Source organism: Harmonia axyridis, chromosome 6 (genome assembly GCF_914767665.1).
Source record: "Harmonia axyridis chromosome 6, icHarAxyr1.1, whole genome shotgun sequence".
Taxonomy (NCBI): Eukaryota; Metazoa; Arthropoda; class Insecta; order Coleoptera; family Coccinellidae; genus Harmonia; species Harmonia axyridis.
In genome coordinates this window covers 36,053,120-36,068,322 of record NC_059506.1, presented here as the reverse complement: position 1 = coordinate 36,068,322, position 15,203 = coordinate 36,053,120, and the positions used below count along the sequence as shown (strand labels likewise).

General features: G+C 36.7%; 1 protein-coding gene across 1 annotated transcript in view; it reads right to left on the bottom strand.

The window, feature by feature from the left end:
• Positions 1 to 13,949, bottom strand: part of LOC123682829 — a 122,226-nt gene extending 108,277 nt beyond the window's left edge. The window contains exon 1 of the mRNA XM_045621634.1: positions 13,681 to 13,949. Within this exon, the coding sequence (XP_045477590.1) occupies positions 13,681 to 13,735 (55 nt within the window). The 5' untranslated portion in view covers positions 13,736 to 13,949. The remainder of the gene's footprint in view (positions 1 to 13,680) is intronic.
• Positions 13,950 to 15,203: the final 1,254 nt, after the last annotated feature.

Genomic DNA, 15,203 nt, shown 5'->3' with positions numbered 1-15,203 from the left:
AATCTCTCTCCACCAAATAACACTAAAATCACATCGAATCTATACCGTCCACTGGCTAATTGGAACTAATCTAGTTTGAAACTACAACAACCATCCATTTCGTATCGAAGCAAGCCCATCCCGAGACCGGGATAATTCATTGCTTATATAAACGGCATAATTAGAATTTTCCCACATCCTGCGGCATTTCCCATGACCGGCCGACGATCTTGGCCGAGTTTTTCCGGGAAAACCCCGCAGATAGTAAATTGCGAATTCCGCCGAATGTTAATGAATTTCCCCCATTTATTATCGTTTGTTGGAAAAGTTAAATTAGCGAGTCGCGCGCGAATATCAGGGAAATGCATTTGCCGGATCATTTCCCGGTGTGCGTGCTGCGCTAAGGGGTGGAAAAGCCTTTGTTCACGGCAGAAGTGCATTCTTCATCCGCGGATTTCCTTATCGCGACTTGAATTGGCCAAGAAGTGCATTAATTTCGCTGGGGAAATGGTGGAAAACGAAGTGGATTAAAACGTTCATTTTTCCGCTGTCGAATGCCGGGAATTTTCCGGGAAAATACTGGGGTTTTTCTTCACGGCTATCTTGGGAAAGAAAGCGAGGGTTTGGGGTAATCTTTCATCGCTAATTTCGGATTGTTTTTCTCGAATAATAAAGCGCTGGAATCGTTCAAGTGGAAGAACTTTTCGAATTTTCCTCGATGATTTATTTTTTTCTTTAAATCATGAGTATCTCTAGAAATTTGGAGGAAGTACTACTACGTGAAAAAATTACGGGAATAAGGTAGAGTGAATAGTGTGAAAATTATATCATGTAGCTACTTTTGTTATTTGAAAAAAGATGGAAAACAAAGAATTTTGTGTGCTGATGAAATATTGATTGTTGAAGGGAAAAAATACAGTTGGAGCAAAATCTTGGCTTGATGAAGAGTTTCCGGGGTCTGCACCAGGATAATCAACCATCATTGATTGATATGCTAAGTTTTAACGTTATTTAATGAGCACCGAAGACGGCGAATGCAGTGGACGACCAAAAGAGGCTGTCACCGATGGAAAAATCAAAAATATTTGTACATGAGAAAGCTGTGTGCAAAATGGGTGCCGTACGAGCTCATAATCGATCAAAAAACACAACGTGTTAATGATTCTGAGCAGTGTTTGAAGCTATAATAAACCTGGATTTTTGCATCGATATGTGACAATGGATGAAACATGGCTCCATCACTTCACTCCGTAGTCCAATAGACAGTCAACTGAGTGGACTGCACACGATAAACCGAATCCAAAGCGAGGAAAAACACAACAGTCAGCTAGCAAGGTTATGGCATCAGTATTCTGGGATGCGCAAGGTATAATATTCATTGATTACCTCCAAAAGGTCCACACCATCAACAGCGATTATTATATAGCATTATTGGATCGTTTAAAGGATGAAATCGTTAAAAAACGTCCCCATTTCAAAAAAAAGTGCTGTTTCATCAAGTCAATGCGCCTTGTCACAAATCAATGAAAACAATGACAAAATTGCATGAATTGGGTTTTGAATTGCTTCTGCATCCACCGTATTCGCCAGATCTGCCCCCTAGCGACTTTTTCCTGTTTTCAGACCTTGATAGAATTCTTGCTGGAAAGAAATTTAGCGCCAATGAAGAAGTAATCGCCGAAACTGAGGCCTATTTTGAAGCGAAAGACAAATCGTACAACGAAAATGGTATGGAAAAGTTGGAAGATCGCTATAATTGCTGTATCGTCCTCGAAGGCAACTATGTTGAATAATAAAATCGAATTTTGCCTCAAAAATTTGTACTTTGGTAGGCCGGGGACTTTTCAATTGGCCTGTTACTTAACAAAGAAAATCTGCAACATTTTCAATGCTCGTCAAACGTAATTAAAAAATTCCAAGCGACCTGAATAAGCGCCTACTTGATTACCGATTTCAAACCAACCCGTTGAACGTACGTATACGAGTAGCAAACTTTTGCATCCATTTCCATTTGCGGACTAGAAACGCCGAAAATTAAAACAAAAGGAAAAAGTGCCTTCGCGCGTGAATGGTCAAAGGGTATTCTTCTCTCTTTTGCCCTTTGTTGGGCAACTTTTTTCAGAACACCGATTTTTATATGTTCACATTCGGGGGGTCGAATTCCGTTGTAGTGATGACGACAAAAGGAGCTATGTTTCCGACTCCAACGATGCGTGAATTGATGCGAATGTTACTTTAGAGATATGTAACAGTTGTTATCGAAAAGTGTGCGTTGCAAAATGGTGGATGTTTCGGGTCGTTGAGTTGCGAAATGGTGGAGGTGCTTGTTAGATGAGCGATAATAAAAAATAATCATTATTGATATCATAAGACATAGAAATATCTATAAGACAGGTGTTAAAGCGAAAAAGAAATGAAAATTCAGCGAATAACGAAAGTTGTAATATTGAAATATTCCCTGGAAAATGCCAGGACATTTCTCAGCTTGACCGGGCAAGAATAGAAGCTACTTGGCTTGATGAATCCCTACCTAGTATACTAAACAATCAATACAGTCAAGATCAATCCATTCAGGGCCGGCGTTAGGGGTGAAACAGTGAAGAGACTGTTTCAGGCGCCTCTCTTCATTGGGCGGCAATTTAGCCCAGTTTGTGGCCGCTCTTTCATATTTCTGAAAAAATATAATCTTGATTCTTAAAAACAACATGAAGTTGGTCCGCTTTGCTGCGTTTATCAACATTCCCTGCAATAAAATCTCCAAACCGTCTTTACTAAGCCGCCTGTTCAATAAATAACACATGGCAACCCAACCAATATAAATTGCCTATTGCCCTTATTGAATGAGAGATGGATTTCATAAAGACGAAAAACAACACTTCGAATTACGTGGAATTTGTTTACACATTCAACATATGCAAAATTACTACGATTCTGAATTCGAAAATAGTAACTGATAAATGCTAAATGTTTTCAGCGGAACATATGTTTTTAATCCCATTTAGTCTTAGGAGCTTTGCATGCTTACCGCCCTTTGTATCTTGTGGTGTGATAGGTAATCTTTCATCGATCGTATGATAGATGATAGATATGTTCTTTATTTCAGATTTTAATTTTTATACACAGAAAAAATACAAAATGAAATAGTGTCAATTACAATGTTTTACAATTTGATTATATAAAGTAATCCCCCAAACAATAGGGTTCCATATTAATCAAGAATTTCTTTGTTTTTGCCTTGAAGATCTTATAATTCTCAATATTTTTCATATTCTGGGGTAATTTGTTGAAAATTTTTATGCACATATATGATGGATTTTTTTCAGATAGAGATAGCTTATGTTGTGGAAAAGTAATATCAACCGTTCTTGTGTTATACGTAAAATTAGTATTATTTTTAAGGAATTCTGTTTTATTTCTATGAAGGTATAGAAGGCACTCTATGTGCCTTCTTTATGTGTATGTGATCGATTGTGAATGTGAGAATCAGATATATTACTTAAACATTGTTTATCGGCGTCGAACAAATCCAGGAAAATATTGTAGGTAAAAATATCCGAAAAAAAAGGAACCCAGTGTAAACGACTTTAGAAAGGAAACGATTAGCAAAATCGCTAGATAAATCAAAAATGGCGAATTATCATCTAGGCAGGTAACCTAAATCATTAGATTAATTTTCAATCTGCGTCCTCAAGTGTCCTGTAGACCGACATTTAATAATTTTGGAATCCTGACATTTCCATCTCTTTACATCTTGAACTGTCTCCTGCATGTATAATATAACATTAATAACCTTATGAAGTGTTCTGACTTTCACGAATATCAGACAAGACATAGTAGCATCGTCTGCATACCACGACATAACACAAGCAAATATGAGACCTCGCCTACTTTTGGGGGAATCAAGTTTTACAATCATCTTCCAAACGAGCTGAAATCGCTAGATATCAAAACTTTCAAAAAAAAAATCTGATGTATATTAGCTGATAAATGCTTTTACAGCACTCAGGAGTTTCTTTCTGACTCATTGAGTTAATCCTTTATATTGTTTCTTGTAATGTCAAATTTTGCATCTCAAAGTTTGTAACTATGCTATTTTTTTTCCTGATGTTGACTTGTCCTATACATTATTCTGTGCCTTAGGGATCAATAAAGAATTGAATTGAATTGAATTGATACTAAGGGGTCTGAACTCCTGATGGTGGGTTAGTGATGAAAGTTTAGTATTCCGTCTACTTTATACAATTGAATAGAACACGTTGAAAATTGAATAGGAGTTCTGTTATTGTGGGAATAAAAGTGCTATGAAAAATTCATGGAAGTTTTTTGATACAGGTACATATAGAACATGTGAAATTCAATTTCGGAATGGATAGCTCGCAATGAAACCAACTGAATGATTTCTTCATTGGAAGCATTAAAACATAATGTTTTTTTCATCGAAACTACCTATCCTATTCAAATCGTTATTGGGCTGTGAAATGAAACTTTTTTTTTTTTTTTTGGATATCAGTTCTGGGTCATCGCTTCCAATGAGATCACATGGGTGAATTAGATTGTTTTTTTTCGGCCGCTGCGTAGTTTTTTCGACGAGTTATATGGAAAATCGATGGAAAGAGGTTTGAGGATTGGATGAACCAGTGGAAACTGCCGCATACCTACTTAGCCAACATTATAAACAAGAATATTTTTTCCATTAGCAGAGTAATGGACTTTGATGTTGAAAAAAGAACTCCTCTTGAAAATAAATCTTATCATTTTGCAGCGTTGCATATTATCGTTTTATAATGAGAATATAAGGTCTGATTCTGTAGAGAAAAAAACAAAATTTGATAATTTGATAAGTTACATAAAAAATTGAATTACCATTTGTATATACACATATCGTCAGAAGTCTACTCTCAACTTGTTGAATGTAACATGAGAATTTTATCTTATCACTCAAATGAAAACAAAAAATTAGCTAAAAATGTTTTTTGTTCTGCAGAATACAAATGTATTCGAAGTTAATCAATCTTCAGCTTCTGTTGAAAGACAATTTTCCAGAGATGCTCTTACAGTAAAAAAAATCCGCAATAGGTTAGGCGATGAATCTATAAGATGCCTCATGTGTCTTAGATCTTGGATGGAAAATTATGAAATCTAACAGAGCCTGAAGGTTTCTCAATATTAAGAAACTTTATTTTTTATTTTTTACTTTGTTATGATTTATAGTGATTTCATTTATTTCTATTTCAAAAAAGTTGATTTTTTTCGGTTTTTTCATACAACAAGTTTAATGAATAAAAGTGTTTTTTGCTAGGTTTCTTCTCATTTCATCATTTTTTTTATTGATGTGACAATACACATTGAATCTGCTAAAAATTAAGTAGCTTAATATGATTCAAGTAATTGATAAATAAATAGTTGACTTGACTTGAGATTAAAAAACTACTACTCGACTTGAGCTTGACTTGAAATTAAGTCAAGGTCGAGCCAAGTAGCTTGAAAATCAAGCCAAGCCATTTACATTAAAATGACTCTTTCAAGTATCCTGCAAAGTTTAAGGTGATCACTCAACCAGGGTCATAAGAAATTCAAAAAGAATATCGAAAAAAATCACCCAATATTTTCGTAACCACTAAACCGAGAGAATTTCGTATTTTATTTATACCACCTTCCTGATTTCTCCCAAAGACAGTTCCCATCAAAAAACCAACCATGTTGCGAAGCAAAACGTTCCAGTGACGCCTTTGTTGTCGGCCATATTTTATTCAACCCTTCCGCTTTTTTCTTATTTCCCCAAGATTCAGCGACAAATCCAAATGGGAAATAAGACAGAACCGGAGGGATTCTCGTAGAAGATTACATCGACCAACTTCCGGGAATTTACAGCCCCCTACTGGTTGACAAGAGAAAGAAGTTGTTATCTATCGGAATCCGTCAATATAGAACAGCACTTCCTGACCATAACTTTGAAAGCAAAGTTTTTCAAGTAAGCGCATAAATAATATTGTTCGTATCGATCTAAAACAGTTTTCGAACTGCTGAGTGGTAGGTCTAATTATGATTAGACCTAATGTACAGTAGATCTAGACCATAAGGAATAATAAGAATTGGTAGATCTGCTAGTAACGGGTGTTTTTTTTCGAGGTATATAACTTTAAGTTGGCATTTCTGTTCAAGATGGCGGCCGATTTAACAGCTGTCGAGTGATTTATTCTCAGTTTGGTTTGGCAATTTATCATCAATAGACTCACGTCTGAACAACGCTTGCAAATAGTGCAATTTTATTTCGAAAATAATGGTTCGGTAAGGAATACGTATCGCGCACTACGTCCAATTTATTTTGTTTTCCGATGAAGCGCACTTCTGGTTGAATGGTTACATCAACAAACAAAACTGCCGCATTTGGGGTGAAGCTAATCCTCAAGTGTATGTCGAAACACCGTTATATCCAGAAAAACTGACTGTTTGGTGCGCTTTATGGGCTGGTGAAATCATTGGTCCGGACTTCTTCAAAAACGATACAGTCAATGTTGATCGGTATAGAACCATGATTACTAACTTTTTCATTCCTGAATTGAACAACCATGATGTCCAGGAGCTGTGGTTCCAACAGACGGTGCAACATGTCACACAGCTTGTGCCACAATCGATTTATTGAAAGACACGTTTGGTGACCGCCTAATTTCACGTTTTGGACCTGTCAATTGGCCTCCAAGATCTTGTGATTTAACACAGCTAGACTACTTTCTGTGGGGCTATCTAAAGTCATTGGTCTTTGCGGATAAGCCACAAACCCTTGACCATTTGGAAGACATCATTCGCCATGTTATTGCCGATATACGGCCACAAATGTTGGAAAAAGTAATCGAAAATTGGACGTCCAGATTGGACTACATACGAGTCAGCCATGGCGGTCATATGCCAGAAATCATATTTAAAATGTAATGCCACAAGATTATCTTGCGGATAAATAAAATTCATGTCAATCAAATAATCCATCGTTGTTTTATTGCAATTTAAAGTTCTATAGCTCTAAGAAAACATCCTTTACTAGTAGTTAATGGGCGGAGTCTCTTGTAACTAGAACTACTGATTAGTGCACCTACTGATCAGTAGATCTACTATTCAATCAGAACTACAAATCAACAGATCTACTCATTTATCGAACGAAAAATACTTTTATCGTGTTCGATGTCATCTCAAACCCACTTTTTCTTTGATCTGTCGACGTCTAATTGTGAAAATTTCCAACTGAAAGAGAAGCAATCGAGACGCCTGTAATTACTCTTCGTCAGCTGCCCTGTCATCAATTTCCAGAACATCCGTTGACATTTAAACGTGACACGCAAACCCCTTCCAGTTCTCCTTCTATCCTCATATCTCGAAGTCATCCCTTAACGGTCCACAATTCAGGGACTTGTACTTCCTCGAAAAGTTCGAGGAAGTAGAACTGGGATCTAAATTGCATTATTGCCTTTCTAAATAGGGGAACAATTGGAAGAAATGTCGAGAGAATAATAACCATAAAACTCTGCTTGATTTACATGTGGCGTTCCTGGAGAGATTTTCAGATCGGAGGGGCCATTTGGCAGTATCGTCACTTCCGAGGGGTTTTCTTCGAAAACAAGAAAGCCCCTGGTGAATCCCCCTCTAGGGTGAAAACAGGGGGGAGTTTTGGAAGTGGCGTAGCTTTCCTTTTGTTCAGATTTTATTCGTTGGAAGTGAATGTTTTTATTTATTCTGATTTATTGAGTACTCTAGAGATATTTAAGCCAAATGTGAATTTTAGATAGAGTTCTTACCCTGCCCATCCTGAAGTGAACAACGGCGTTTGGCTTTGATGGATTCGATGTAAAAAAAACTGCTTGTTGCAGAGAAAGTTAACTGTCCATAAGTAAACAACGGCGTTCCACCTCTTTTGTTATTGTTATATAAAGTTGTAAGTCAAGGAACTGACAGTTGAAATAAATAGATCGTAGATTAGGTATTTTTTAACATAACACCATGGAAATATTAGTCGATTTGTGTCAGCTTACGAGCCAAATTCTCGTCATTCGAGGGAGGTTTTAATTTTCTGCTTCAATATGAAGAAATATACGGCTGATGCTCATCGAATGCTCCCAAATACTTATGATGAGGCCGCTATCAGTGAAAGAACGTGCCGAGAGTGGTTTCAACGCTTCAAGAACAGTGATTTTTGACGTCGAAGACCAGCTTTGCGGTGGAAGAGAGAAGGTTTTCGAAGATGCAGAATTGGAGGCATTACTTGATCAAGACTCGTGTCTAACGCAACAAGCATTGACAGGATTATTGGGAGTGATACAAGAAGCCATATCAAAACGCCTGAAAGCCATAGAAATGATTCAAAAACAAGGAAATTGGGTGCCGTATGAGTAGAAGCCGAGAGAAGTTGAACGACGTTTGTTTGCTTGTGAACAGCTGCTTGCAAGGCAAAGACGGAAGGGATTTCTGCATCGCATTGTGACTGGAGACAAAAAATGTGTTCATTACGATAATCCCAAGCGCATAAAATCATGGGGATATCCCGGCCATGCTTCCACGTCGACGGCCAAATCGAATATTCACGGTTCCTGGGTCATGCTCAGTATTTGGTGGAAATAGCTCTGCGTAGGGTATTAGGAGTTGTTCAAACCGATTGAAACAATCAAAGGCGATCGTTATCGAACACAATTAATGCGTTTGATCCGAGCATTAAGAGACAAATGGCCGCAATACAACAAGAGACATGACAATGTGATTTTACACCATGACAATGCTCGACCCCATGTTGCGAAAGTGATCAAGACATACTTGGAAACATTGAAATGGAAAGTCCTACACCACCCGCCGTATTCTCCAGACGTTGCTTCCTCGGACTATCAATTATTTCGATCAATGGCACACGGCCTGGCTGACCAGCACTTCCGGTCTTATAAAGAAGAAAAAAATTGGATCGATTCGTGGATCGCTTCAAAAGATGAACAGTTTTTTCAACGCGGGATTCGTACACTGCACGAAAGATGGGAGAAAGTAGTGGCCAGCAATGGACAATGCTTTGAATCATAAATGTACAACCAGTTTTTCACAATAAAGCCTCGAACTTCGGAAAAAAACGACGGAAGCAATTATCAACCTCTCAAGTTTCACCAAATGTAATAAAATTAAAGAAAAACTACCAGATTCTTTATATTCCATTCAAATACCTCATGAAGGATCATGATTAGTCTTCAAACGTAGTACCTCCTTCCCAAAGAAATCTTCATTAGGCAGATTCATCACCGGAAAGTTAATATTATCTAATGAATCCAAAAAGAACGTTGAGTTAGAGAGATCAAGAGATAATTTTTAATGAGGTATATACACCGACTTGGTTTCGTTTTCATTAGCGAATTCATTAAAAAATTTCTGAATTTTTCTTTATATAAGGTCGGAAGGTTCCAGTAGCGGCTATCAATGAATTTTTCATTTGAGACTAAGCCGACTAGAGGGAATTGATGAGGGGTTTTGCTTCTTTCAGCTGCCGGTAGAGGCAGCTGATGTAGCGTTCCGGGGATTATAAGAGAAGGATTCAATCTACGGGGACAATAGGATTTCATTTTTTTCTGTTCTTCTCTTGAATTTTGAAATTGACGTTTTATCAAGGTTCTTCCTGATTTCTAGGAAATGTAGGACCTATATAGGGTGAGTCTTTAACTTGTACATATATTTCAAACGAAGATAGATTTAATCGGTCCACTCAGTTTTTTAATTTGATTATTATTCCAAAAGATTTTCAAGATTCCTGGAAAGATAACGGACAATGCATTGCAGAGACTTTATTAAGATTGAAATAGAGTAAAACACAAAACCAAAGATGATATCAGAGTAACTTTCCATCTGAACTATACTTTAGGCCAATTGAAATCTCCCCGGTCTGATACACAGATGGCTGTGCTAATATTAAATCCATTTGATTTTTAGTTAGTACCAACCTTTAAACGATACGTGTCAAAATTTGACAGCAGTCCGACCATTATTTTGTGAGATATTGCGTTATGAGTGTAGCTACTTTTGTTATTTGAAAAAAAGATGGGAAAAAAAATTTCGTGAGCTGATAAAATATTGCTTATTGAAGGGCAAAAATACAGTTGAAGCAAAATCTTGACTTCATGAAGAGTTTCCGGGGTCTGCTCCAGAAAAATCAAATATCATTGATTGGTACACTAAGTTTAAACTTGGTGAAATGAGCACCGAAGACGGCGAACGCAGTGGACGCCCAAAAGAGCCTGTCATCGACGCAAAAATTTGAAAAAGATCACAAAATAATTTTGAATGACCGTGAAGTGAAGTTCATCGTGATAGTAGACATTGTGAAGATATCATCTGAATGATTCTGAGCAGTGTTTGGAGCTGTTTAAGTGCAATAAACCTGAATTTTTGCGTCGATATGTGTCAATGGATGTAACATGGCTCCATCATTTCACTCCGGAGTCCAATCGACAGTCAGCTGAGTGGACTGCACACGATGAACCGAATCTAAAGCGAGGAAAAACACAAGTCAGCTGGCAAGGTTATGGCAACAGTATTCTAGGATGCGCAAGGTATAATATTCATTGAGTATCTCCAAAAACGCCAGATCATCAACAGCTATTATTATATAGCGTGATGGATCGTTTAAAGGATGGAATCGTTAAAAAACGGCCCCATTTGAAGAAAAAAGGTGCTGTTTCATCAAGACAATGCGCCGTGTCATAAATCAATGGAAACAATGGCAAAATTGCATGAATTGGGCTTCGCATTGCTTCTCCATCCACCGTATTCGCCAGATCTGGCCTCCAGCGACTTTTTCCTGTTCTCAGACCTCAAAAGAATGCTGGCTGGAAAGATATTGCCCTCTAATTGAAACATTTTTCAACAATTACTGAAAAAATAGACAGATCTACAAGTTAAGAACTTTCCAACAGTTCAGAAAACATATATTCACTCCTGTACCTCAAGAAAAATCGCTGAGAGCGAAAGCTCGAAAGTATTTTCACTTGCCACCAACATGCTTTCGTTGTGTTCCGTTTTTTTTTCCCACGAACTTTGCACCTTGCTCCCAGAGTTACTTGTAAGCCGATTTAGGGAAAAAAGGGAGATGCCAAGAAACTTTCAGCGGAAACGAATAGGCCAGTTTCACAGTTTGACGAGTGCGCAAGGAGCCTAAGCATTCGATTAGGAGGTGAGGAGATGTATGACACCGCGTTCGACAGGGAAATTGAGTTTGGTCTGGAAAATTCCGAAAAGGGAAATTTTGATTGTTGTTATCGAAGTTCTCGAAAAGTTTTGGAATCTGTATATTCATCTTGGTATCTGTTTGATGGAATAGTTTGTGTTGGGGTGAGGGTTGAAGATTTTTGGGGGAAGAAATTAGTATGAAGTAGTAAAAGTGATATTTTCCCGGAGACAATGTTAATTGGAGTTCGAGAATGTTCTTTCACAACGAGATACACATACTATTCTCTTCTTAAATCTGAATTTCTGAATCTTGAATTTGTTATCAGTAACAAATTCAATAATTATTTGATATTTTGCTAGGATTCATTCAGATGAATCCTAGCAAAATATCAAATAAGCTTACAAACTTTTCATGGATTTAAAAAGTTAATCCACTAACAACCAACCGAAAAACAATAAACAAAAAATATTTCATTAGTAATCTAACATTTGAGACCATTTACGGCGAAAACTTTCTCATTCAGAGGAAATGATAACATCATTCTCACTAAACCGCAAAATGAAGAGACAATAACTAGGTCACTAACTAGTTTGTAGAATTACTTATATTCTCCATTTGCATTCACAGTCAGACATCAAGTACTCAACCCAAAGAAAATAACTCTGTTTTACTGAATATAAAAGTTTTGTAGGTACCGCAATATATCCAAATAACTTTTTCCTCCTGAGTAAAATATGACACTATTAACGCTCTGAAGATGTTTTTATGTATATCTTCCAGTAAATTCACATGTTACGAGATCTACGTGCCCACAATTTTTTTAAACAAGCTGGTTTCAATGATTCGTAGGGATTCATCAAGCCAAATATCTTGACATTTTAACCAACTACTTGTCTTGAAAATAAAGCTCGTGAAAAATTACATACTTGAGCTTGGCTCGACTTGATTTTAGATGTTTATTGATTGACTTGATATCAAGCTACTTGATATTACTTGAGCTTGATATGAACGCGTCGCACGGCATATATTTCTGCCATCTCGTGCGCGCTAAGACTAAATAAGGGGATTCCTTGAGCGCCGAGAGACTGAAGCATTCGCCAGTGTGACTTTATTAGTAGTTTTCTCACATTTCTATGAAATCTATTGGTAGATTTTGGTAGTTTCAGAAATATCTTTCCAAATTTGGCCAAAATAGACAAGGATATTTTATCAACGCCAGCATCTTCAGCTCCTGTTGAAAGACAATTTTCCAGAGCTGCTCTTACAGTTACGAAAACCCGCAATAGGTTAGGCGACAAATCTAAAGGATGCCTCATGTGTCTTAGATCCTGGATGGAAAATTATGAAATCAAACAAAGCCTGGAGGTTTCTCAATATTAGGAAACTTCATTTTTTTATTATTTTTCATTTTGTTATGATTTTTAGTGATTTAATTTATATTTCTATTTCAAAAGAGTTGATATTCTTGGTTATTTTATATAATAAGTTCAATAAATAAAAGTGTTTTTTGCAAGGTTCCTTCGCATTTCATCATTTTTTTATTGATGTGATACTACACATCAAAACTGCTAAAAATCAAGAAACTTGATATGATTCAAGTACTCGATAAATAAATACTTTGACTTGACTTGAGATTGAAAAATTACTACTTGACTTGAAATAAGTCAAGCTCGAGCCAAGTAGCTTGAAAATCAAGCTGGGCTGTGAATCCCTAATGATTTGTCAAACTAAATACGATGAAAACGTCAATCTACATATTATCCAGTTAATAAATAATATAAAATTGGCTAACACCTGCACTTGGTAATGAAAGAAGAAAATACATAAAGAAAAAGAAGTACGATTTCCATTCCATGAATTCCTATGAAATAGCGTGGAAATCTTCTGTTTGACAATGGTTATGTTGATGGCATTTTTGTTGATACTTTAACCAGATAAATAATTAATATCGTATGATATTAATATAATATGGAATTAACTAGGTTGATATAAGCTTTATTTCTCACTTCTTGAGTCGGACACACTTTGCTGATAGCATATATACTCACATAAACTAGACAATATAGAAATTATAATCTTTCTGTAGCTAGTTTTTGAATTATTATTCATTAGGTGCTGAAGGCGTAAATTTGCACATTTAATGTTTAATGTTCATATAACATTAAACTTTTAAAATATCCTTCAATTTCTTAAGCTTTACAGTTGGTGGTCATTTAACTTTCCACAGTTCAAATGACAAAAATTATTTCCAATAAAATTCTGTGAAAGTCGAAAGTTATAAATATTATTAACTAATCTGTTCAGATAAAATGCATATTTAGTACAATTTGAAAGGTATCTCCTCTTTACATCGATTCACGAAGTTGATATCCAAAAATGTGCATCAACAAAAAATCAAAATAAAAGACATAAACTAAGAAAAAAATCAAACGATAGAAACACTACCAAAAGCCACAAACAACTCGAAAAACCACCGACATATTTTCTTCAAAAACCACAAAATTCACGTGAAACCTCACCTGTTACAAACAGAAATCCCCAAAGGACGCGGAGCCTCCGCAATTCACAAAGCATTGTCCTTAGTCCTGTTCACGGACACATACCCGACTTCCCGTACTTCGGAAAACTCGTGTAGTCGACGCTCTACGCTCGCTGCGGGTTCCGTAATAGATACGTCTACGGTCCGACGCGAAATGAACGAGATGTCCTGCAGAGAGGATTTTCCGGCACCAGGACCGAGTCCGTATCCTTACGAGGGACACAGGCTGCGTACGGGACGGTTTGGGCATGTTGTAACTGGTGATCGCGGTGGGATTTGTTAGCGGGGATGTCGGGAAGTCTTAGTTTTTTTGTTGTAGATTCGTTACTTGGAAGTATCGGAGGAATCTTCTTTGATAGCTCCCTGTGGTTGTGGTTGTTGATAGCCTTGAGGAATAAATAGTTTGAGTGTGCAATCCAGAATATGTTGGCACTCAAGACAATAGAGACTTTAACGAATATTCAATTTTAAAAAGGGTATTATGATTCTATTGTTTAGTTATGATACATCACTGATAATTTGTATAGAAATGCAAACTTCACTTTGGCAGAAATCTAAAGAACGTGCTTGGCATCGTAAGTGAGTAGTGATAGATCAGTTCTGCTCGTTTTAGAACTCTTTAGTATCGTTCAAAAAATAGGGAGCTTCAAAGACATAGAACTCTGAAAGAAGATATTCTTGTCTACCGCTACTCACCATCAATGACGGCAACTTTAAATATTGACCTAGAATTTCACAGGTCTGACATTCTTCATCTACGGTTTTCTCTATTATTGTAGATTTTTATACGTATTTATGAATATTTAGAAATCTTGGTGAATATTGAACCGCAGGGTAACCAACTGAATTCCACCTGGAAAGTCATAACCTGTGTCACTTCCCCTATTATATTTATCTCTTATATTAACTAAAGAGTCAGTGATGTTATCGCTGATTTCTTTTTGGGCAATAACAGAATCTTCATAAGTTTCAGCGGATTTGAGTATAATATTACGTCCACTGTGAATTCAAGAAACTTCATGATAACACTTATAAAGGGGTTTTTTTTTAAAGCTAGGATGTATCAATACATCCTCCGAAAATTAATGAAAAAATATAAAAATCCTCAAGTTGAGAACTTTTCGACAGTTCAGAAAATATATATTCAATCCTGAACCTCAAGAATATTCGCTGAGATCGAAAGCTCTGAAGTATTTCCACTTGCTGTCAACATGTTTTGTTTATGTTCCGTTTTTTTCTTCACACAAACTTTGCACCTTGCTCCCAGAGTTACTTGTAAGCCGATTTAGGGTAAAAAGGGAGATGCCAAGAAACTTTCAGTGGAAACGAATAGGCCAGTTTCACAGTTTGACGAGTGCGCAAGGGGCCTAAGCATTCGATTAGGAGGTGAGGAGATGTATGACACCGCGTTCGACAGGGAAATTGAGTTTGGCGTGGGAAATTCCGAAAAGGGAAATTTTGATTGTTGTTATCGAAGTTCTGGAAAAGTTTTGGAATCTGTAT